At 62.8% G+C, this 24,365-nt stretch overlaps 1 protein-coding gene across 1 annotated transcript in view; it reads left to right on the top strand.

Moving 5' to 3' along the window:
- The window catches only part of TMEM63A (transmembrane protein 63A), a 28,042-nt gene extending 3,834 nt beyond the window's left edge, over window positions 1-24,208 (top strand). Inside the window, 22 exon segments of the mRNA XM_043568638.1 lie at window positions 2,238-2,317; window positions 3,984-4,050; window positions 4,844-4,881; window positions 7,573-7,715; window positions 8,680-8,731; window positions 8,899-9,007; window positions 9,869-9,939; window positions 11,511-11,591; window positions 12,040-12,163; window positions 12,250-12,383; window positions 13,380-13,517; window positions 14,661-14,814; window positions 17,110-17,216; window positions 17,309-17,395; window positions 17,814-17,876; window positions 19,488-19,650; window positions 20,004-20,109; window positions 21,470-21,510; window positions 21,512-21,638; window positions 22,302-22,417; window positions 22,631-22,693; window positions 23,183-24,208. Of these exon segments, the coding sequence (XP_043424573.1) occupies window positions 2,238-2,317; window positions 3,984-4,050; window positions 4,844-4,881; window positions 7,573-7,715; window positions 8,680-8,731; window positions 8,899-9,007; window positions 9,869-9,939; window positions 11,511-11,591; window positions 12,040-12,163; window positions 12,250-12,383; window positions 13,380-13,517; window positions 14,661-14,814; window positions 17,110-17,216; window positions 17,309-17,395; window positions 17,814-17,876; window positions 19,488-19,650; window positions 20,004-20,109; window positions 21,470-21,510; window positions 21,512-21,638; window positions 22,302-22,417; window positions 22,631-22,693; window positions 23,183-23,362 (2,244 nt within the window). The 3' untranslated portion in view covers window positions 23,363-24,208.
- Window positions 24,209-24,365: the final 157 nt, after the last annotated feature.

The following is a 24,365-nucleotide window of genomic DNA, read 5'->3' as shown; positions in this document are numbered from 1 at the left end:
CATAGAGTGGCCGCACCTCCCAGCTTAGAAATGTCACCTCCTGTCCCCCGCTGGGTCCTGGGCCTTTTAGGGGATCAGTCGCGGAGCAGAGGACACAGCTCTGGGAAGGGAAAGGCCCACCTTCGCGGCCTTCAGTGGCCCAGACCTGCCTGTTCCCAGAGGGTCCCCGGTTTGCAGTACGCTGTTCTCCCCTGCGGGTGGTTGGGTGGGATTCCCGGGGGCCACGGGGCCCCTTCTTGTGTTCCTGCCTGTGGGGTGGCCATACCTCCTGCTGAGGGTATAAATGAGTAGCTCGTGCTGGGGAGGGGGTGTCCCCAGGACTCAGATCTGCCCTGTTGCCCCAGGGTTTGCCTCACAGTGGCACCTTAGAGGCTGGCATGGGAACCCACCTGCCGCTCACGTCGCTTTCACGAGAAAGGGCTCTGTGGGGCACCCAGGGGGTTCAGTCGGTCAACCGTCTGACGCCTGATCTCGGCTCAGGTCCTGATCTCACGGTTCGTGGGTTCGAGCCCCACAGTGGGCTCCGTGGTGATGGGGAGGAGCCTGCCCGGGATTCTGTCTCCCTTTCTCTCTGTTCCTCCCTGGCTCGTGCGCTGTCTCTCTCTCTCTCTCTCTCTCAAATAAGTAAACTTTAAAAACATTTATGAGAAGGGCTTTTAGGTGCCAGACAACCCGTTTCTTGAGGTCCACGTGTAGGTTGAGAACACCAGCCTCGGGTGACAGGGGTGGGGGGCCCGGGGGTGCGCCGGTGACGCTGAGGGCTGGTGGGAGTAACGAGGAGGGACGCTGGAGAGTGAGGGTGGACACGGCTGCAGGGGCGCCGGCGAGGGGAGCTGGGCGTTTATCAGGGGACGTGATGGGCGCACACGTGAGCCAGAGCGGCCGGGAGAACATGGGCGCAGGAGACACACACCCCAGGAAGGCAGCAGAGGGGGCGGCGGGGTGGGGGGGGCGCTTGCCGGACCGCCTTCAGCTTTGTCCTGAGACGTGACTCACCTGCCTCCGGGAATAGTCACCAGCTTCCCTGCCCACCTGGAGACGGTCCCGAAAGGGACGCGGCCCCTGTGAGGTTCTGGCCTCTGGATTCCCTTTAGGGAGACAAACCCACATTTAAAAGGTCAGTTCTGGGCGGCTGAGTGGCCCGGTCGGTTAAGCATCTGACTCCTGATTTCGGCTCAGGTCATGATCTCCGAGTTCGTGGGTTTGGGCCCCACATTGGGGAACCTGTTTGGGATTCTCTCTCTCTCTCTCTCTCTCTCTCTCTCTCTGCCCCTCCCCTGGTTGCTCTCTCTGTCTCTCTCTCAAAATAAATAAATAAACCTTAAAAAAAAAAAAAGCTTAGTTCCTAAAAAAACAAGTAAATAAAATAAAATGAAAATAAAATGGAAATAAAACGAAAATAAAAATAAAATAAAATAAAATAAAATGAAATAAAATAGAATGAAACAAAATGAAATGAAATGAAATGAAATAAAATAAAATAAAATAAAAGCCTGGTTTGTGACCAAGGCCGGCAGGGGTAGGCGAATTGAAAACGGCTCTGTGTCACCCTCCCTGACCCTTGAAGGGCGGGGGTCTGTCCAGGCAAGACCGGGTCTGAGGACGGCCAAGGTGAACGCGGAGGAGGTGGTGTGGAGCTTACATATTTTACAGCTGGATGGGGTTTAGGGCGATCGGCTGAGGGCCCCAGGCTGTGGAGACCGAGCTGCCAGAGTCCAGGCTCCTCGGTGGGCACTGTCCCCCCTCCAGGCTCCATGCTGGCGTCCTCGGGGCTTGCCTGGGGGAGCGCCCGGCTCGGCCTGGGGGAGCTCTGCTTCCTCGCTCTGTAATTAAGTGCAGTTCTGTGTAAGAGAAAGGAAGCGGGTTCCTGGGTGGCTGTGAGGCCTGGTCTCGCCTTCCTGCTCAGGAGCACTGAGGGCCGATCAGCGCAGGGTCGGGGGGGTGGGGGTCCTGGCTGTTGCTGCCCTGAGAGCAAAGAGCGGGGCCGATGCTCGTGGTGAGGAGGGCGCCGGGGCCAGCTCAGGGCCGGGCTCGTGGCCTCTGTGCCCTGGCATCGGCGACAGGCGCTCGTGAAGACGGTGGGCAAAGCGTCGGATGGTTGAGCTGTGTGGCCTCGAGCGGCTCGGTGCCCTCTCTGGGCCCTTGTAGCCCCGCTGGGTTCAGGCTGGTGGGCTTTGCCCCTAAGGCGGGTGTGTCTAATGAGAAGTCACTTTACTTGGTTTCTTTTCTCCTGTCAGTGTTTGATCTTGGTGTTTTCCATCATAAGAAGGAGATTCTGGGATTATGGCCGTATCGCCCTGGTGTCAGAAGCAGACAGGTAACCAGGACATGTCACCTCGAGAGCGTGAGTGTGTGTGTGTGTGTGTGTGTGTGTGTGTCAGTCACTGGGACGGGGCTGGGGGCCCATGCGTGATGCTGACACTACGTTGTGTTCACTGAGCACATCCGTCCGCCAGGCCTGGGTCAGAAGCCGTCTCTCCTCACCACAGGTGCCTCTCCCACGGCCGTGGCCTGGCCGTGGCCGTGGCCGTGAACCTTGTTGGAGGAAGTCTAGTTGCTTTACACACTCGGGGCTTTCGTTATCAGCTGAGAGGGATGCCACTCTTCTTCCTCACGCTGAATGTTGAAAGAGTGTCCCTTCTCTGACATGAGTTAGCTGGGGGCTGGGGGCGAGGCGAGCCCCCGGGAAGCTGCTCCTGTCCCCGCTCAGGGTCAGCGTGGGCTGGTGGCCCTCACTCAGCCAGCGTCGGGTGAGTCTGGTGCAGCAGGGACCCCCTTGGCTGGACGTCACCTGGGCTCCGCTGGCTGCTCACGACTCCTCAAGGGGGGACCGTACTCTAGGTCCGCACCCTGGCGTCTCCAGCCCCGGCTGGCTGTCGCACGGCCTGGGACCTGGTGTCAGATGCAGGACAGGAAGCAGTGGGGGGAGACACCCCTGTGGCCAGGCTCCCCCCACCGGGCCGCTCGGCTTCCCCGGGCCGACCTCCACCCTCGCTGCACAGGCGTTGGACTGTGGTCTCTGTGCGAGGCATGGGCCGCCTCCTGCCTCCTGGGTCCTGGCGTTTGCGAAAGCCCGAGGGTGTTCACCTTGCCCCGAGGGCTTCTTGGGAGCCTTAGACAGTTTTGGGGGGACTCTGGGGACGTGATGTGTTTGTGGCACCCCGAGTCCCAGGAGGGGCCGTGCACTGGAAAGGTACTGAGCCTGTGAACCCCAGGAGGCCCCGCTTCCTCCCTGGCTGCAAGGCCGGGGTCAAGTCCCCACCTTCTGGGGTTTCTCTCCTCCTGTCCCCTGTCCCCCGCAGGGCACCCAGAAGGTCAAATGAGAGAGCTGCCTGTGAAGGCTTTGAAAGTCAAGGTTCTTCCTGTCTTCTGCCCCTGCGAGTGAGGTTTTGGACTCGGTTCTAGAAAACTGGAAGTGAAAATGAACTTAATTCACACACGGCAACCAACCCCCCGCACACAGGGCAGGAGAGGGGAGCCCCCCCCCCAGCATTCAGACGCCCGCGCTCCCATTTTCTTGTCCCTGAAAGTGGGGTGCAGCTTGTCATCAATGGCGGTCACACTTCAGTCTTTCTCATCGGTTCATAAGATTATGATGTCCCTTGCAGCCAGCGGTGGTGTCGATTTGATAACACGAGGTTAATCGGACGTGCCGGGAGACGTATCGCAAACGTCAACAGTCTGAAGTCCCCTTGGGTGGGCCCGGAGCCGAGGCCCCAGGGTGCGGGGCGCGGGGACGGCCTGCCAGTGCCCTGACCCCTTGTCACCCGGCCCACGTAACGCGGGGGTTTCGCGTCTTGCACGCCCAGGTGCGGTCGCCGCCCTGGTGGGTGTGTTTCACGGGCTGAGTTAGATCTCGTCCCAGACTTGGAGGAAGGCCGCAGCTTTGGTCCCGGGCTCTAAGGGATGGCGGAATACCGGACGGAGGTTTTCAGACTTCGAAAAAGGATTTCCTGGCATTTTTTTCCCTTTTGTGTTCCCAGCGACTCCAGGTTCCAGAGACTGTCATCGTCGTCCTCTTTTGGGCAACAAGATTTTGAAAGCGAGCTGGTTGGTATCGACGGGACAGGCGTGGCTGTGCCCATGGTGGGGGCGGGGCAGGGCAGCCGGGTACCGGTTCGGGGGCCGACTTGGCCCCCCGCGTCCTGAGTGGCAGGTGCTGGTGGTGAGCCCCGTGGACTTGGGATGGACCGCAGGGAAGATGCAGTCAGGAGGCCCAGGGGGTGACACGGGGTTAACTCTGAGGCAGGGGCTCCCGAGTCCCCTGTGGTCCCAGCGCTTGGCTCTGATCACACGCGGGGATCTGTGTGACGGTTCATTGCTGACGTGCCTGCTGGCGGCGAGTCAGAGGTGGGCAGCCCAGCCGGGTTCCCCGGCACCTGACCCTGAGGAGGTGCCCAGCGGGCCGGGGTCCAGCCCAGCTTTGGGGGCGGAGGGGTCAGCCGACAGACCCTCTTCCCTCCGGAGTCCCACCTGGGGTGGGGGGGGGCTGTCCCATCCGTGAGGCTTGTTTCCTTGTGTCCGTCCTGCGTCTCGGTTCCAGAACCGCTCTGAGCTCTCACCGGCTCTCGGTTCAAGTTCAGGCCTCAGCCCTGGAGCAAACGGTCAAAACTTGAGAGGTTTTTACGAGCATTCCAGGCACAGGGTGCGTGTCCCAGAGGACTGGGGGCCGGTGGACTCTGTCGCCTTGGGGACAAGCCGTGGCCTTTGCTGGATTTGGGACAAAAGCGCTGCTTTTATATAACGGGAGGTTAGATGGTTAGTGACCGGCAGAGGAGGTGATTCTATCCGCCTCCCGGGGACAGAGATGCTCAAAGCTAATCCCTGATCTCTCCGTTCCCAGGGATGCTGTCCCTGGCTGACTGCCATCTTCCGTCTGCAGTGAGTACAGCGGGTGTGTGCGTGAGTGTGGGTGGGTGTGTTAGCGGGTGGGCGCGCGTGTCTGCCTGTCTTTCCTCGGGTGGCTTTGCCTCTGCGCTTGGCCAGCGAGGAGGAAAGGAGCCGGAATGCCTGACGCCGAGATGGGTCCCTAGATGCTTCTGGGCTCGAGGCGGAGCCTCGTGTGGGGGCCGGGCACGCAGGTGGCCCACGCGGCCTGCACAAGCCACCTTCCCCCTCGCTTTGGGCGGGGACGACCGCTCTTAGTGTCTAACACTAGCACAGCTGGAAGGAGGCTCTTCCGGGTCTTTGAGCGCAAAGCAGAGGAATGACGGTGGCTTTGCGCCTTCCACTCCTCCGGTTCCAAGTTTCCTTGTTGCTAACGTTTGGGGCCCGTGGGGAGAAATCCTGTGAGGCTGGGAGCGGCTGGGAGCGGAGGAGGCGCGGTTTCGGGGGGGGTGAAAGAGGAGGGCCTCTTAGAATTGATGAGATGCGGTGGTTGCAGGACGTCGGGTACGTCCCCCTCCCCGGGCCTCAGTTTCCACGACTGTAAGAGGGGCCCAGGCGACGCAGCGGGAGAGGTGGGTCGGCCGGCCCCTGCCTGCCCACCGCCGCGAAATCACGTCACCGGGACGCGTTTCCTCCTGACGCGGCAGGTCACTCCGAGCGCGGGTCCGTCGCACACAGAGAGGCTTTTAGGTCTCCTAGGGCATCCCCCGACACGTGCCCACGGCGGGTGCCCCTTGGGGGGTTGCGGCCTGTGGCCACTGCGGGGTGGGGCTCAGGCCGCTCCCCTGTCCCGGCGGTGGGGACCCCACTCAACCTCGGTTGGGCGGGGCGGCGTGAGGCACGCTGCGTCGTCATTTCATGGTAACCCGCAAAGGCTGTTGGCAGATCTGCTCTGTACCCCTCCTCCCTCCACCCCTCCTCCCCATTCCCCCTCCTCCCCCCACACCTGCTCCTCCCCACACCCCCCTCCTCCCCACAGACCCTCCTCCCCATACCCCTTCCCCTCCTCCCAACCCCCCTTACCCCTTCCCGCTCCCCATACCCCCCTTCTCCCCCATACCCCCTCCCCCTCCCTCTCCCCATACCCCCTTCTCCCCCCATACCCCCTCCCTCTCCCCATACCCCCCTTCTCCCCCCATACCCCCTCCCTCTCCCCATACCCCCCTTCTCTCCCCATACCACCCTCCCCTCACCCCCTTCCCCTCCCCCCAACCCCCTTCCCCTCCCCATACCTCCTTCCTCTCCCCATACCCCCCTCTCCTCCCCATACCCCCTTCCCCTCTCCATACCACCCTCCCCTCACCCCCTTCCCCTCCCCCCAACCCCCTTCTCTCCCCCATGCCCCCCTTCCCCTCCCTGTACCTCCTTCCCCTCCCCCCAACCCCCTTCCCCTCCCCATACCCCCCTTCCCCTCCCCATACCCCCCTTCTCCCCCATACCCCCTTCCCCTCCCCCAACCCCCTTCTCCCCCCCATGCCCCCCTTCCCCTCCCTGTACCTCCTTCCCCTCCCCCCAACCCCCCTTCCCCTCCCCATACCCTCCTTTCTCCCCATACCCCCCTTCTCCCCTCCATACCCCACCCTGTTCCGTGCCCCACCCCCCCAGTTCCCTCTGCTGGCACAGGCATTTCTCTGGAGGGGGGGCTGTCACTGGTACTCTGAGTGTCCCCACTTTGTCCCTGTAACACTGTATCAGACACTGGGACTCCCTGTGTCCCTGTAACACTGTATTAGATATGTTTTCAGTGTCCACTCCTTCCTGTTGCAGAAAGGATACTTTGACTGTTTTAAGGCCACAGTTGCGTTCTAACAGCTGCTCGCGGCCAGCATCCCCTCAGTTTCCTTGGCTTTGCCTTCCTGGCAAGACAGGGAGTCGGTCAGAGGTGTGTCTCCAGAAAACCTGTTGACCAAAGAAAGTCGGAAGTCGCCCGGGTTAGGTTTGGGCCCCCATCCTGTTTGTTTAGTGCGCACGGTTGGGGGCAGGGCAGGTGCTTTCTGGCAGGTGATTGGGAAGTGCAGCCGGTGTGGGCAGGTGCAAAGCTCTGTCCTCCGGGTAAACAGCACGCAGGGTAACGTCCGTCAGCAGGCTGGCTTCTGAGCACCCGCCCGGTGCCCGCCCGGCCTGGCGTGCCCCCCTCGCCGCCCGCCGTGTGGCCCGTGGCTCCCGCCGGCCTCCCACCTCTCGGATCTGCTTTGGTGCCGTGACACCTGCTTCTCTTAGCACTGCCCGTGCAGAATTTTCCTGCTTTTCTGGAAGCCGGACCCTCAGGGAGACCCCCCCCCCTTTTCCCTCTGTGACATTCTGGCTGTCAGCGCCTGGAATTTTCCAGGTCCCCAAGGGGGCCGGAGCGTCCAGATAGGGCAAGGAGGAAAGGGCGGAGCCCCCGTGAGGCCAGCAGGACACAGGGAGGGGGCCGGGCGGCAGGGTGGGGAGCCCGGAACGATTGACGTGTTGACAGGAGCAGGAGGGGCTGCGGGACCTCCCCCTGCACGCGTGTCTGCAGGGATGCGGGCAGCAGGTGCCCGGGGGTGTGGTGCGGGGCGCTGGGAAGGAGGCTCCGGGCTTGCCCTGCCTCTGCCCTCCCGAGCTGTGCGACCGAGAGCTTGGTGTCCTGGATGCGAGGAGACGGGACGGCCCGGCCCGGCCCTGCCGCTCACCCGGGTCCCCTGTGCGTGTCTTGGGCAGCGATGACCAGATTCTGGAGCGCTGTGGGGAGGACGCCATCCACTACCTGTCCTTCCAGAGACACGTCATCTTCCTGCTGGTGGTCGTCAGCTGCTTGTCCCTGTGCGTCATCCTGCCCGTCAACCTCTCGGGTGATTTGCTGGGTAATGTCCCCTCGCCTTGTGTGACTCACAGCCCGGGGTGGGGTTGGGGGGGGGGGGGGCTCGTGGGGCTGGGGCGGGCCCAGGTGTCAGGAGGCCTCGGGGTGACTCCAGAACGTTCCCCTCTGCCTGGCCGTGCCTCTCAAGAGGCACCCCCCCCCCCACCGGACCTGAGCCTGGGCCAGGAGCTGGGCCCCCGGTGTGAGCTTCGGTTCTAAGTAAGGGGAATAAAACCCCAAGGCTTGTAGGATCGGGGGCCTTCGGAGAGCGTTTCATACTTTCCTTCCCCCACGCGATCACAATCGGGAGGCCTCGGTGAGTGGGTGTGGAAGATGTTCGTGACACTCAAAGTCACAGCCTGGAACCGTGTGTCCTGCCAGTGCGGGAGGCCGGCTTCCAAAATGCCAAAGAATCCGCTTCCTCCTCCCTCCCTCCCTTCCTTCTTCTCTCCCTCCTCCCTTCCCTCCTCCCTCCCTCCCCGCCTTCCTCCCTCCCTCCTCCCTCCCTCCCTCTCCTCCCTTCCTCCTTCCTTCCCCTCCCTTTCTCCTTTCTCTCTTTCTCTCCACCCAACACGGGGCTGGAGCTCACGACCCCGAGATCCAGAGTCACACACTGTGCTGACGGAGCCAGCCAGGGGCCCCCACGAATCCACTTCTCATGCCCAGGGATCCCCAGCTCGGTTTTGGGACCCGTTCAGGAGGATTTCAGATTCTCAAGGAATGTCACAAGAATCTCAAAGCGAGAGAAATTCCGATTGTGACTTACCCACGCGGCGGGTCGGGAAGAGGTTGTCGGGTAACGCGGGGCCTTGGGTTGGTGCAGCTCTGAAAAGACCAGACGGCCGGTCCCTGTCCTCTGACGGGCCTGGCCGTCTCGTGCTTCCTCAGAGACCCACGGACCGGGGCGGGCCGCCCCCGTCCCCCTTCCCTAGTGTGACCCTAGGACTAAGTGTCTTGCTTGTCTGCAGACAAAGACCCTTACAGCTTTGGGAGGACAACCATCGCAAACCTGCAGACGGAGTGAGTACGGGGCGGGGGGCCAGGGCTTCGCGGGCACTGCCCGCCCCGGGCAGTTCTGCTGTGCGGGGTGGGGGTGGGGGTGGTTAGGAGACGTGGAGGGCCCGCCCCCCCCCCCAAACCCCACCCTGTGCGGGAGCCGGGCCCTGATGGCAGGTGTCCCCGCTCAGCGATGACCTCCTTTGGCTGCACACCGTCTTTGCCGTCGTCTATCTCCTCCTCACCGTGGGCTTCATGAGACACCACACCCGGTCCATCCAGTACCAGGAGGAGAACTCGGTGAGCGAGGCGGGGAGGGTCACGGGTGGGGCCAGAGCGGAGCCTTGACCCGGCCCGTTGCCAGGACACGGGAGCCGTGCGCTTAAAGGGGCCTCTGTGGGACCTGGCTGGCCTGTTTGTGCTCACGGTTGACTTCAGCTTTTCGTTCATTCGTTTGTTAATTTTTTTTTATTTCATAAATTTCTTTTTGTTTAATGTTTATTTGTTTTTGAGAGAGACAGAGACAGAATGCGAGTGGGTTAGGGGCAGAGAGAGGGGGAGACACGGAATCCGAGGCAGGCTCCGGGCTCCGAGCCGTCGGCACAGAGCCCGACGTGGGGCTCGAACCCACGAACGGTGAGATCGTGACCCGAGCTGAAGTCGGACGCTCAACCGGCTGAGCCACCCAGGCGCCCCAATTCACTTGTTATTTTTAAGGTTTTTATGTGTTTATTTTTTGAGAGAGAGAGAGGGAGAGATAGCACCAGCAGGGGAGGAGCAAAGAGACAGGGAGAGAGGACCCCAAGCAGGCCTTGCCCTGTCAGCACAGAGCCCGATACGGGGCTCGATCCCATGAACCTTGAGATCGTGACCTGAGCCGAAATCAGTGGTCGGACGCTTAACTGACTGAGTCACCCAGGTGCCTGACATTAGCTTCTAAAATTTTTCTGATTAGGGGCATCTGGGGGGGGTCAGTCGGTTAAGCATGTGATGGACCCCCTCCGGGCTCTGCCAGGGGAGCACCGGCCCCTCCGAGCTCTCACTGTGTTCGTGGGGAGGGGCGGGGCTGGGTGGGCTTGAACAGGGCGGAAACCCTGGGCCCACCTGGGGACTGGAGTACCCTGGGGTGACATCCCCCGCCCCCATGTGTGTCTCTGGCAGGTGAGGCGGACCTTGTTCATCACGGGACTCCCCCGAGACAGCAAGAAGGAGACGGTGGAGTCCCACTTCCGGTGAGCAGGGCTGTGGCCCCTCCAGGCGGGGCAGGTGCCTCAGGCGGGCGCTCTGTCTTCTCTTTGGGCGCCCAGAGACTTGGCGAAGGGCCCGGCCCTGCCATGCGAGCATCCCATGGCCGCCGTGTGCCAGCCCTGCTGTGGAAGGCTTCTAGAAGGCTGGGGTCTAGAAGGCCTGTCCGCTGCAGGCCGCCCCGGGGGACCACAGCAGCTGGAGCACAGGCCAGGGTGTAGGTGCAGAGAAACAGCTCGAGGGCACGAGCGGGTCTCCGAGGGGGGGGCCTGTGCTGGCACAGGCGTAAGCCCACGGGTGTCTCTGGAGGGAGCACCTGCACCAAGGAGTCCTGCGGTGGAGGCAGAGGCAGGGCTCCTCTAGGGGAGGCCGTGTGTCTGTGTGTATGTGGGGGGGTACCAGGGATGCAGGGGAGGGGGGTGTGGAGCAGGAGAGGGGAGGGCAGGTGCAGAGGCCCCGGGACCCCGGCTGGAGGGCTTGCCCCGGGCGGCGAGCCGAGGCTTCAGTCCGAACGCGCCCCTCCCAGTCCCGCAGCCACTAACTTGCAGCGGGGACTCGGGGTGACCACGGTGTAACTCAGCACTATTTACGGACGACGGCGATTCATAGAAACAGAGAGCGAGTGCCTGATTTTGCGTGTCTGGTGGGCAGGGAGCATCGTTCAGCGGCCACTGGTGCCCGGCTGCCTGGATTCACATCTGGGCTCCGACAGCCACTCGCGGTGTGACCTTGGGCACAAGTCGCTTAACATCTCCGGCCCTTATTTTCTTCATCTGTGACATGGGGGCAGAACCTCCCAGGCTATGGTGAGGACGGCATAGTGAATACCGTGGGAGCACCCGGCTGGTGTGAGTCCACACACGGCACACTTGTGAGGGTCGTACTACGGTTGTTAACGCGGGTGTAGACGTTTGCTAGGCTGCGAGCCCCCTGCGTTCATTGAACCTGAAAGGTCTGTGATCTTCAAAAAGGGGCCACACGCTGGGTAGGATTTCCGCACGGTCCAAGGTAGGCGTGAGCCAGAGCAGACGATAGCGCTCTTCCTCCGGGTGGGTGAAGGAGGTCACGAACCGGATTCATCTGGCCCCACACGCGCCCGCTGACGTACAGCCGAGCGGGCACGAGCCTGTCAGTTTCAGGCGATTGCTTTCCTGCTGTTAAAAAAACAAGGCCTCTTTGTGTTGAATTTCAAAATTTCGCCCTTTGTTTTTTTTTTTCAACGTTTATTTATTTTTGGGACAGAGAGAGATAGAGCATGAACGGGGGAGGGGCAGAGAGAGAGGGAGACACAGAATCGGAAACAGGCTCCAGGCTCTGAGCCATCAGCCCAGAGCCTGACGCAGGGCTCGAACTCGCGGACCGCGAGATCGCGACCTGGCTGAAGTCGGCCGCTTAACCGACTGCGCCACCCAGGCGCCCCAAAATTTCGCCCTTTGTAAAAAGACGAAAGGAAAGAGGTTTCTGTGGGCACCGAAAAATACCCTCGGGGACTTGGGGAGGGATCTCTCCTGCCGGGGGCGGGGGGGTTCTCTTCTCCAATGGCCTGCCTTGCGCACAGGGACGCGTATCCCACGTGTGAAGTGGTGGACGTACAGTTGTGCTACGATGTGGCCAGGCTGATTCACCTGTGCAGGGAGAGGTGAGCGGGGCTGGTAGGCGGCCGGAAGCCTGGCCCTCCCTCCTGGGCCGCCCACCCTGCTGCCTCGCTGCTGGCGGGGGGCCTGGGCGGAGCCCCCGGGGGGAAGGCAGGAGGGGGGCTCTGCCCCTTTCTTGTTTGGAAAGCTGACCCCCTGGAGCGCGGGGGGTGGGGGGCTCAGTCGGTTAAGCGTCCGACCCTTGGTTTCGGCTCGGTTCGTGAGTTCGAGACCCGCGTCGGGCTCCGCTTGGGCAGCGCGGATCCTGCTTGGGATTCTCTCTCCCCTGCTCTCCGCCCCTCCCCGGCTTGCACTCTCTCTCTCTCTCTCTCAAAATAAACTTAAAAAAAGAAAGCTGAGCTCCTGGGCCTGGCGGTTGGACAGTGGGCGTGGGGTCTGTGCCGCAGGGTTATGGTGACTCTGACGTGTGCCCCCCTACCCCCACCCCTGCAGGAAGAAGACAGAAAAGAGCCTGACCTATTACACGAACCTGCGGGCGAAGACAGGCCAGTGGACCCTCATCAACCCCAGGCCCTGCGGCCAGTTCTGCTGTTGCAAAGTGCCGGGGTGCGAGTGGGTGAGGGCCCGGCCCCCCGCGGGAGTGCCACGGGGTCCCCGCCGCCCGCACAGGGCCCGTGGTCACGAGGGGGTGCGTGTCCTCAGGAGGATGCCGTCTCCTACTACGCGCGCATGAGGGACAGGCTGCTGGAGAGCATCGCGGACGAGGAGCGCCGGGTGCAGGAGCGGCCCCTGGGCATGGCCTTCGTCACCTTCCGGGAGAAGTCCATGGCCACCTAGTGAGTGGGGCACGTCCGGGGCCCTTTGTCCCCTCCAGGTGACTTACGACCCGCCCCTGGGACGGGCTGGGGCTGGGGCAGGCCACACTCCCCCCCCATCATCCCAGCCCGGGTGCGTGTGACACGCGCGGGGTGATGCTCGCGCGAGGCGAGTCCCTCGTGGGTTGACGTGGCCTCACCCCCGGGCCGAGCTCCCACCAGCCGTGCCAGGGAAGGTGTCCAGCATTCTGCCGCCCCCCTTCAGATATCCACTCTGGACCGCAGACGATCTTCTGTGCTGGGCTTTCCGTCGCACAGATGCACAGACCCCAGGCACTGGGGGTCTCCCTACTGCAGGGCTGGGGGCCCCGGGGCCAGGCTGCGGAGCGCACGTGGGCCCCAGCACGGGGCTCTGGCTCCTGGAGTGGCGTCACGCCTGGGGTGGGGGATGCAGGCGGCCACACAAGTGCCCCTTCCCTGCCCTCTCTGCGGGCACCGCACACGCAGGAAAAGTCCCCTGCAGCCAGGCCAGAGCCAGGAGGGGCTCGTGGAAAGGGGGGCGTGCTGAGGCAGGAGTGAGGGGCGTGGAGACGGCAGGCGTCCAGGTGGCAGTCCGGGGGGGCCCTGGGCGTCAGGGTGGGAAGAAGTGAGGACAGCGAGGCCCTGGCCCGGCCACGTGGTGCGTCCGTGGCCCCGGCTTCCTGGGCGGCCGGGGGTGATGATGGCGCAGGGAGCAGCCGTGGTCCAGCGGTGCAGCGGCCAGACGGGGTGCGCACCTGAGCCGGAGAGCCTCGGGATCCTGATGCGGGGGCAGGAGTGACCCCCGGCTCGCCGCGTGGTCCTGAGGATGAGGCCAAGTCCTCCCCGTGAGCCGTAGCAACGGCTAACCTAGTAACCTGCTGATAGAGCAACGGCCCGGGGCCCCGCGGCGCCCACCCTCACTGGGTCCTCTCTGCGCGTGTGCGCGGTGCCCCTGGTGTCTGGGCCACGGCCACGTCTGCTCTTCCTTCCTGGCAGCATCCTCAAAGACTTCAACGCCTGCAAGTGTCAGAGCCTCCGGTGCAAAGGCGAGCCCCAGCCGTCCTCCTGCAGCGCGGAGCTCCGTATCTCCAAGTGGACGGTCTCCTTTGCCACGTACCCCGAGGACATCTGCTGGTGAGGCCCCGGCCCTGGACCGGGGAGCGGGGAGGGGCCCCAGGCCGGGCATCACAGGTGCGAGCCGGCCTTCAGGGCCCCCCACCATAGCTCCTGGCTCCCCTCTGGGCCTGGGGTGGGCGTGGGGGGATGCGTCAGGTGGCGGGGGGGGGGGGGTGTCCACACCCGGCACTGCGCTCCAGTGATGCCCCCCGGCATCCGGGGTGTCCGGGAGCCACGTCTGTAATTTCCAGTTTCCTTTCGGCCGCGTTGAAAAAGTAAAAGGAAACTGTTCAACTTAATTTCATGATCTCTCTCTCCCTATATATCCGAAATATTATCACGCTAACGTGATCAGTTACCTTGTAGTGGAGATGCGTCTCTTTTTCATACTTAGTAGCTCTGAAGTCCGGCGTGTATGTTCTCTTGAGTCGGACCAGCCCCGGTTCAGGGCTCGGTAGCCCCTGGCTGCCGTATCGTGTGGCGTTAGGTCTAGCCCGGGGACATGCTGCTGAGCTCGGCCACGTCCACGGGGGCCGTTGGTGAGCCTTGAGCACAGTGCTGGGGGTGAGGGCAGCCCCAGCAGAGCCCCCAGTGTGGCTGGCCTCAGCTCCCCACCCAGAGTGAGCTTTGGGAGCATCTCCATGGCTCCGAGCTGGCCTCTGATGGTTCACAGGGCTTCCCAAACGTGGGGGCAGCGTGCTGCTGTGTTCTCGGTGGGGTGAGAGGCCAGCATGGCCGCCGTGGGGCCTGGGCACTGCTGTCCCCTCCCTCCCTCCCCCTGCGTGCACCCAGCCCCCGGCCCCGTGTCGCTGGTCACCAGTCCTTGCGGACATGGCTGTGTCGTAGCCTCGTTCTGTCTGTCTGGGTGACCGTGGAGTCCCTTTGGTGGGTTCTGGCCCCGGGGCTGTGGCCGGGGAGCCGTGTGAGCGGTGGATAACCTGTTTTCCCTCTGAACTCAAGGGGACCCCGCATTTGACCTTGCTGGAGCTGAAGGTCGGTACAGAGGGCTCACCTGTACTCCTGGGGTCGAAGTGCCTCAGTCTGGTCTCTCGCCAGGCCTCGATGTGACCTGCTGACCCACCTGGGGGCACCGGGGGCGTGGTCGGCAGCCCCGCCTGAGGGGGTCTCAGCCTCCAAGCCTGTGTTTCCCCCCCCCCGCAGGAAGAACCTCTCCGTCCAGGGCTTCCGCTGGTGGCTCCAGTGGCTGGGCATCAACTTCACTCTATTCGTGGGGCTCTTCTTCCTGACCACCCCTGCCATCATCCTGTCCACCATTGACAAGTTCAATGTCACCAAACCCATCCGTGAGCTCAACGTGAGTGACCACACTACAAGCCCGTCCTGCAGGGCTGGGGACGAGAAGGCGTGGGGGGGGCGGTGGCTGGAGCCCAGGGACATGGGGGCTGAACCAGGAGCTGTGCCTTTCAGCTCACGTCCGTGCCTTTAGGCCTTGAGCAGGTGTGGCCACATTTACGACACTGGTTTACGACATGCGCGCGCCCGTGCGTGTTTGCGAAATCAATCTGAACGTTCAACGGTAGGGTCGTGTGAGCTGAACGGCACATACTGATGGAAAGTTAACTATCTGTTACATAATTGTCGACTCGTTGATTCTAGACAGGCAACAAATGATTATTTAAAATCTTAGACGAATCGAGACAACGAAACGCTTCCTGAACTGGGCTCTGCTTGAAAACAATATTGGTTTCCCCAGGGCACCTGGGGGCTCAGGCGGTTAAGCCTCCGACTCTTGGTTTTGGCTCAGGTCATGACCTCACAGTTCGTGAGATCGAGCCCCTGTGTCGGGCTCTGAGCTGATAGCGTGCAGCCTGCTTGGGATTCTCTCTCTCCTGCTCTCTCTCTGTCCCTCCCCTGCTCACTCTTTCAAAATAAATAAACGTAAAAAAATTAAAAAAGATACTGATTTCCCATAATTGGCTCTGTTGAAATATCCCCCTAAATCTTTTTTTTTTTTCTCCAGTTCCACTTGGCATTCAGTCAGTCACGCTCAGGGCAAGCATGCGGGGCTAGAAGGCGTGAGGGCCTCGCTATGCCGTTCCCCAGCTGACGAATTCCGAACCCTGGGTTTTCATCCCAAAGCTGGGGCAGAGGCACCTGCCGGATGATCCTTGCAGGGTTCTGGTGATGGTGCCCACATAAGCTGCTGTGTGGCCCAGGCCTTCTTACCCGACTCGGTGTATAACAGTAATAACCCCTTGCGCACATTAAGAATTTTGTTTATCTTTAAAAGCGTGTCAGTGTTCACGCCTTTGCGCATCTTTGCATGTATGGCCAGGTCTGTTCTTTTGAGGGTGGAATCGGCCAAGTGGAACCCTCTTTGTTGATTCTCCCTAAACCAGTTTCGGTTTCTTATGGTAAACCAAGAATCTACAGATATCTGCAACACTGTTCTAAGAACAGGACCCTCCTGGATCTCATTCTGTCCGTTTTCTACAGTTCATTTACTCTCATCTCATTCAATGGCATTAAAAACATTTTTTTTAATATTTATTTTATTTTTGAGAGAGAAAGAGAGACAGAGTGCGAGCAGGGGAGGGGCAGAGAGAGAGGGAGACACAGAGTCCGAAGCAGGCTCCAGGCCCTGAGCTGTCTGCACAGAGCCCGACGCGGGGCTCAAACCCACAAACCGCGAGATCGTGACAAAGTCGGATGTTTAACCAATTGAACAACCCAGGCGCCCCTCAATAGCATTTTTTAAATTTTTTGTTTGAGAGCGTGCATGGGTGGGAGGGGCAGAGAGAGAGAGAGAGAGAGAGAGAGAGAGAGAATCTCAAGGAGACTCCAGGCTTAGTGCAGAGCCTGGCGTGGAGCTCGATCCCACGACCCTGGGATCATGACCTGAGCCGAAGTCAGACGCCCAACCGACTGAGCTGCCCAGGCGCCCCAGTACGCAGCTTTTTAAAAATGCCCGTTTTGGGGTGCCTGGGTGGCGCAGTCGGTTAAGCGTCCGACTTCAGCCAGGTCATGATCTCGCGGTCCGTGAGTTCGAGCCCCGCGTCAGGCTCTGGGCTGATGGCTCAGAGCCTGGAGCCTGTTTCCAATTCTGTGTCTCCCTCTCTCTCTGCCCCTCTCCCGTTCATGCTCTGTCTCTCTCTGTTCCAAAAATAAATAAACGTTGAAAAAAAAAATGCCCGTTTTATCAGGGAAAGTAGGCAGCTCGTGTGATTGCACTAGTGAGCATATCAGGCACAGGCGGAGTAAGGTCACTGCTGGGCGGGAGGGAGCTGAGCGGGCAGGCCTCCTGGGGAGGCCCTGGCTTCTGTGTTCCCACTCGCCCTTGGTTGCGCAGAGGGGAGCCGGCGGTGGGGGTGGGGGGGCGCGGTCGCTCTGGGCAGTCAGACAGGTGGAGATCGGTTGTAGGTGAAGTTACTTTCTCTGCTCACCCAGCCCTACTAACACCGAGCGCCGTTCTGGTCTGTTCGGCCAACGGCACGGGACACCTGCTCTGTATGGGGCACAGCGTCGGCCCTGGGGGGCAAGGCAAGGGCGACCGGGAGTTCCCGGAGTGGCCGTGACAGCAGGTCGTGGCCTCCAAGCCCCCGTGGCCACAGCCCCTCCACCTGTGTCTTCTGTGGGCCGTGTTTTGCAGGACCCGGTCATCAGTCAGTTTTTCCCGACCCTCCTCCTGTGGTCCTTCTCGGCCCTGCTCCCCACCATCGTCTACTACTCCACGCTGCTGGAGTCTCACTGGACCAAGTGAGTGAGGACGCTCGCCCGACGGCGTCCGTGGGCGCCCAGCGGGGGTCTTGGGGGGGCACCGGGCAGGGCTCACCTCTGACTTCCTGCAGGTCAGGAGAAAACGAGATCATGATGTCCAAGGTCTATATATTCTTGATCTTCATGGTGCTGATCCTGCCGTCCCTCGGCCTCACCAGGTACGCGTCGTCACCTCCTGCCCCGAGTTCACAGTCAGGGTCTGGACGGCTCCGTCCCCAAGTGGTTTTAGAGGATGCGGATCCCTGACGACACTTAAGCTGGTCCCTCCCACTTGGGGTGCCGTTGGGCGGCAGGCTCACGGATTGTTCTGGAGATCCGATCTCTCTTCCTTAAAAAGAAGCTTGAAGACGACATTTCCGCCCAGGGGGAGGGTCGAGTCACGGCTGTGTTGATTTTAAGGGAGGGGGCCGCCGTTGGAGCAGCCCCTCATAGGCTGCTCTGGAGTGGGGGGCACCTTAGACGACAGATGGGGGTCCCGATGTCCCGCCTGCTGGTGAGAGCAGGGAAGAATGAAAACGGGTCGCGATCACCTGGAGGGCTGGACATAAATTCTTACGGGATTCATGTTTCTTCCAGTCTGGATTTTTTCTTCCGCTGGCTCTTTGACAAAACTTCCTCCGAAGCCTCTATCAGGTTGGAGTAAGTATCGGCCGCGTTGCGTTTTGGAGCCGCGGTCCCGGGGAGAGGTCCCACGGGGGCTCGGCCGTGGCTGCGCTGGGGCTGGGGGCGCGGCGGCCCGTGCCCGGCACAGACGTCTCCTCCTGAGGCCATCGGGGCCGGGGAAGCCCCCGGCGCCTGGCAGGGCTGAGGCCGCCCTGTGGGAGCTGACCCGCTTTGTGCCATGTGTGCAGAAGTGTGGTTAATCTTTTAGGCTGAAACTCCATCAGGGGCAGTCTTGTTCATTCTTGGAAACTCACTTACTTACTGAGAACGGAGCCGCTCGGGGAGAGGGAACCCGTGGGTCCCAGTGGTGCCGGGGAGGCGGGGGTGGGGACGGCCGCGCGGCCGTGTGGTTGGGCCCGGGCCCCGTTTACCCCCAGAGAACAGAATTAAACCTGTCTCTGGGGTGTGTCCCCCTGAGAGGGCGTTGCGGGCTAATGCTTTATTCTTTTTCTCGTTGAACCTTTACGACAAGCTGTGGGGGTAGGCGCCATTGTTTCTCCATCTTATGGATGGGGAGACTGAGGCTCAGAGATGTTGGAATTAGCTTGCCCTGGGCTACCCAGCCCGTTAACTCGGCCTGAGCCCCGACTGCCCTACCCTTTGGGCCCTAATACCGGCCCCCAGCCTTGGCATTGACTCGTCCAACCCAGGGTTGGTAGGAAGGCTGGCCGCGTTTCCTGGAAAGATTAGACCGAATTATTCCACGTGGGTTCTTGCTGGTCAGGCTGAGGGCTCGGGGACTGGCGGCCACAGGCGGGCACCCACACACCCGGCCAGCTCCTGTCTGGGTGGACCGTGGCTTCCAGATGGCCAGATCCGGCGCTTGGGGCTCGGCCCTCACCTTCATGAACCATCAGCCACGTCTGACACATCGTCACGCCTTCGTCCGCGAAGGCCCTGTCCCGGTTCTCTCCCCCTCGCGGGTTCTCCTGCGTCCCCCCGACGCCAGTGGCCCTGCTCTCAGTGACCTCAGCTGGACCCCGGCCTTCGTGCCCCCGCGCTCCCGAGTTGGAGCCTGCGGGCCCCGTGCGCCCGCGGCCCCGCGCCCAGGGCTGCCCACGAGTGTCTGGCTGCTCCAGCCGAGGGGCCCTGGGGCGCCTGTCCCCTCCGTGCCCTCCCCCGCCGCACCTGGTCCGCCAGCACCTCTCCGGCCACCCCTGTGCAGCCCCGGCCCTCCCTGCACGCGTGCCCTGCGTCTCTCTGGCCCGCGGCCCCCCCGCCCTGTCGGTGCGCACGCCCCGCACCTGCCGAGAGCCACGCTCTGCCCGGTTCCTGGACGCTTGTCCTTGCCCTCCAGCCCCGCGAGCACGGGTCTCACCTCCTTAGGCCTCTCTGGCGGCCCGGGTAACGGGGGGAACGTCGCCCCTCCTCTGCTCCGGTTCCTCCGAGCACACGTCACATCTGGCACGCTGTGTGTCCCCTTCACTGGGATGCAGGCTCCCGCAGGGCAGGGGCAGGGCCCCCCTTTCATCTCTGGGCCCGGAACACGGGAGCGAGCGTCCGCACCAAATGCAGGGGCTCCGCTCCCGCCCCGCCGAGCGCCCCTCCCGGGGCGGGAAAGAGGCTCACAGCCCGGCCGCCCCCCAGGTGCGTCTTCCTGCCCGACCAGGGCGCCTTCTTTGTGAACTACGTCATCGCCTCGGCCTTCATTGGCAACGGCATGGAGCTCCTGCGGCTGCCGGGCCTGGTCCTCTACACCTGCCGCATGGTCGTGGCCAAGACGGCCGCCGACCGCAGGAACGTCAAGCAGGTACACCCCGCCCCCCTCCACGGGGCCGATGATCACCCAGGAGGCGCGTCCTGGGGGGGATGCACTCTGCACCTGTCCTCTGCGTAGACGCGGGACTCTCGGGCCTGCTGCGTAGACCCGATTGGAGCAAGGGAAACACTGAGAGCACGAGACTCCTTTACCCCGGGCGGCCTGGGTGTGAGGCGAGCGGGGCCGGAGAGGTCCGTGCAGACGGCACCCGGGGCGGGCCGGAGAGGTCCGTGGGGCAGGGGGCAGCCGTGAGCCTCCCGTCTCCAAAGTCCTCCCCTTACGGCCCCCGTGGCGTGGGCGGGTGGCGTCTGGAGCAAACCCTGCGCTCTGCCCTCTCGGCACAGAACCAGGCCTTCCAGTACGAGTTCGGAGCCATGTACGCGTGGATGCTGTGCGTCTTCACCGTCATCATGGCCTACAGCATCACCTGCCCCATCATCGCGCCCTTCGGTGAGTGTGGCCCCCGGGGGCGGTGGCTGACCCCTCGGGGCACCCTAGGGGTGCCCCCCGCACACTGAGGACTTCTGCAGCGCCCGGGAGCCACAGGGACATCCCTGGTCCTGCTGGCCATCCCTGGTGGCGCCCTGATCCCAGCGTCCGGGAGCTACCGTCTGGCTCGCGCGTGACTGCGCCGCAGGGCAGACGCGCTCTGAATGTGTGCGCTCCGCGGGTTGTCACTCGTACCGCTCGACGCATCTCGTTTGTGGCCCCTTTCACACTCAGCGTGACACGAGTGAGGAGTAGAGCCAGGATCTGAGCTGAGGACTGTTTGACTTTAAAGACCGAGGTCTTGCAGCTAAAATAAACGTGAGGAACTGCAGACGGGTGGAAGATTCTAGAAGGAAGTAGAACACCCAGCACACTGTTGGCACTGCAGCTGAGGTTTAGGGGCGGGAGGAGGTTTTAGTTTTCCGTTTACTCTTGAACAATTTAAAAAATCCACAGGTTTACTTTTTTTTTTTTAGTGTCTGTTTTTGAGAGAGACAGAGCGCAGGTGGGGGAGGGGGGGAGAGAGAGGGAGACACAGAATCTGAAGCAGCTCCAGGCTCTGAGCTGTCAGCACAGAGCCTGACGCGGGTCTCGAACTCACGAACCGTGAGATCATGACCTGAGCTGAAGTCGGACGCTCAACCGACTGAACCCCCAGGTGCCCCAAAAGTACTATTCTTTGAAAACAAAACAGGGACACCCGGCTGGCTCTGTCGGTGGAATGTGTGACTCTTGGATCTCAGGTTGTGAGTTCAAGCCCTGCGTTGGGTGTAGCGATTACTTAACAATAAAACCTTTAAAAAAAAAATAAACAAAACCAAATTTTAAAGATCCTGACATAACAGAAGCACATCCACCTTGTGTGCCGCCCCTGGGGCAGGACCCTCCGGCATCTGCTGACTGAGGAGTGCGGAGGGTCAGCTGGAGCCGGGAAGGGAGGGAGAGAGGGAGCCCGGCAGGACGGTGGGGGGCTCGCGGGGGAGGGCCCGGGCAGAGGTCAGGCCAGACATCCGGTACAAAGTAACTTCTTTCTGCAAAATGATCCTAGGATGTCTGTTTTCCCTAGGGACAGAATGACAGCTGCCTTTTGCTCCTTGGGGTCAGGGAGAAGCTGGGAGAGGGCGGGGGAGAGAGCGAGCGAGCGAGCGAGCGTGAGAGCACGCCCGAGCTGCCGGGATCTGCTTTGAGCCCCACTTTGCCTTCGTGTAGTCAGATGGCGGACCAGCCCGGCCCCGCGGACAGATCGATGCCCCGGGAGGGAGGGGGCACGGGGGCCCCTGGGGCCCCGCCAGGCTTGCTGCTCACGGCCCCGTGTCCGCAGGCCTCACCTACATCCTGCTCAAGCACCTGGTGGACCGTCACAAACCTGTACTTCGCCTACCTCCCGGCCAAGCTGGAGAAAAGGATCCACTTAGCGGCCGTCAACCAGGCCTTGGCCGCCCCCATCTTGTGCCTCTTCTGGCTCTATTTCTTCTCCTTCCTGCGCCTGGGTGAGGGGCCCTCTGACCAGGGCGGGGTGGGGGCGGGTGGCGGCCCTCGGCCTCCTCTCTCCGCATCCACGCCAGCCCAACAGCATCCGACCCGGTGTCCAGCCGGAACGCGGTACCCGGGCTGAGGGCTGGCTGGGGACAGCGCCGACGCCCCGGTTCCCGAGCTGGCCTGAGCCCGGGGAACCCTGGAGGAGGCCGCGTCGCTCGAGAAGCCTTAGAAGGCAGTCCCTCTGTGAGCTCCGCAGGGGCTGAACCAGAGGGGTCGGGCAAGCGGGCCCAGGTTGCTCTTTGGGGGGTGGGTGTGGAGGAGGGAAAATGGACACTCTTCGGGAAAAGAAAAAGGCAGACAGGACGTGACGTAGCCCCGGCCAGTTGGGGGAGCCTCCGTCCCGCCTGGCCCAGGACGCTGGAGCCTGGAGGGGGCTGACCGTTGGCACAGGCCATTGACTCGGTGTCCCAGTTCCTGCAGTCCAACCGGGGGCGAGGCCAACAGGTCCCTCTGTCTGTCCAGCTATGAAGACACCACCCCAGCTGCTGGAGGGCAGGGGGGCAAGGGGGGAGGCTCTTTTCTTTCCTTTCTGCCCGAGGGAGAGGTCACGCACGGCTCCTGCCGCAGACGTGGCCCCTCTCCCCCCACCGAGGCTGGCGTCCCTGTGCCCCCAGGTCTGAAGGCCCCCCTCACCCTGTTCACCTTCCTGGCCGTCCTGCTCACCATCCTGGTCTGCCTGGCCTACACCTGCTTCGGATGCTTCAAGCACCTCAGCCCTCTGAACTACAGGGTAAGGGGCACCTCGTCCCAGCGCGTGCGGCTTCTCCGTGGGGCAGGCCTGGGGCTGGGGTGCGCCCTGCGCTCCCCGCCCCGGCCCCTGCTGCCGGGAGCCTGGCACCAGCTGGTGCTCTTATCCCGAGCGGTGCCGGTCTGTGTGCTGGGAGGGTGATCGTCCGGGCAGGGCCGTTTGGTCTCTCATCGCGAGTTTCTGCTGTGTCTGCAGACGGAAGAATCGGCCAGCGACAAAGGGAGCGAGGCCGAGGCCCACAGGCCACCGCCGTTCACGGTGAGTGTCCCCGGGCGACGTGCCGAGCATCTCCTGTCCAGACAGAAGGGCCCCGACCGCGTGGCAGCCACGTTCCTACGTTGAGGTCACGGGAGAGGGCATCCCGGTCCCGCGGGCTGGATGTTTCACCGGGCGCCCTCCTCCCTTCCCGGCGTGGCTAATGCCCGCTGCGGCCTGCTGCGTGAAGCCCCTGGGGTCCTGCTCCGGGTCCCTGACAAGAGCCAGGGCTGGGACAGAGACCCTGTCAGCAGCGGCCTTCTCTCCAGCCGCTTCAGGCGCTCTGATGGGTGTCAGTCCTTGGACCAGCCCCAGGGAGATGGTTCTCAGCCCAGGGGGTGCACCTGCCTCCGCGGACGAGGAGACGGGCAGGCGGGTGGCGGAAATGCCTTTCTCAGCCAGGCTCTGGGGGAGGGGCCGGCGGGGGGGTGGGGGGGAAGAATCTCGTGCCCAGCCCCCGCTCCAGGGGCTCATGCCCCCGTATGTCGGCAGCCCTACGTGCCCCGGATTCTGAGCGGCTTGTCCTCGGAGAGAACGGCCCTGTCCCCACAGCATCAGCAGACTTATGGCGCCGTCTGTGACATCAGTGGGACCGTCCTGGGGCAGTGTCCCGCCCAGGGCCCTGCGGACAGCAACAGTGACAGCAGGCCGGCTGCCTACCAGGAGGCCTGAGGGCGGCCGGGCCAGGCTCCGAGGACGTAGAGGAGGAGACCCAGGTGGAAAAGTGGCTTGACTCGGGCCCCAACCAGGCCCAGGACTACTTTGGCCTGTGTGAAGCACACCTGCTCTGGGAAGACGGACCCAGAAAGGTTCCCCGGGCCCTTGGCCGAGGAAGACAGGGCGGGGCCGCCACGCAGGGAACGGCGGCCTTTCTGGTCACAGCAGCGGGGAGGGGGGCCGGTGCGTGCGGGGGACTCTGTGCGTCTCCGGGTCCCCCTTCTGCATAAATGTCCCGGCTCTGTAGCTGGGACACATCCCTGGTGACTCCGCAGGACCACATGTGGGAACGGTGCCCCAGCAGCCCCTGCGGCTGTCCCAGGTACCCGGGAGGACACAGCGGAGGACTGCTCCTCTGTGAGGACGGACTGCCCACCACTTCTGGGCACACACCCAGCTGATAACCAAAGAGCCTGCGCGCAGCTCCGGGCGGGTTCCTTCCAGACCCCCCCATCCCCGCATCCAGCCGTCTCCCACCCATCGGGGCTGCACCGCGGGAGCAGGAAGGGGCCAGGCTCCTTGTTTCTGTATCACAAGGGCAGGAGGACCACGAATAAAGCGCTCATTCGGCCAGACTGGTGAGGTCAGGGCCCCATCTACCTGCTCCCTCGCAGGCTGGGGCTAGGGCTCCCAGTGCTCCCAGTGCCCTGGAGCCAGCGGGAAACCTGAGCAGGGCAGGGGGGAGGAGGAGAGGGTGTCTGCCCCTAGCTGGGCCAGGCACCACCCTTAAGCTGTGAGGACAGGTGGCCCCTTGCCTTTTTTCTCCCCGTGGGACAGGGACTCCGCTCTGGGCACCTGTCAGAGAAGCAGCCTCTCACTGCTATCAGGGGGCACCAGAGGCCCAGGGGGCCCTTGTGCACAGGGTGGGTGGGTGGGGGCGGGGGGTGGCTCCATCCTGCAGGGAAGGGGGGAGGGGTGGGGCTCCATCCTGCAGGGGCAGGGCGTGGCCCAGGCCTCC

The sequence above is a fragment of the Prionailurus bengalensis genome, chromosome E4 (genome assembly GCF_016509475.1).
Source record: "Prionailurus bengalensis isolate Pbe53 chromosome E4, Fcat_Pben_1.1_paternal_pri, whole genome shotgun sequence".
Classification (NCBI taxonomy): domain Eukaryota; kingdom Metazoa; phylum Chordata; class Mammalia; order Carnivora; family Felidae; genus Prionailurus; species Prionailurus bengalensis.
The sequence above is the reverse complement of the archived record's forward strand: the minus strand, read 5'-3'. Positions and strand labels throughout refer to the sequence as shown.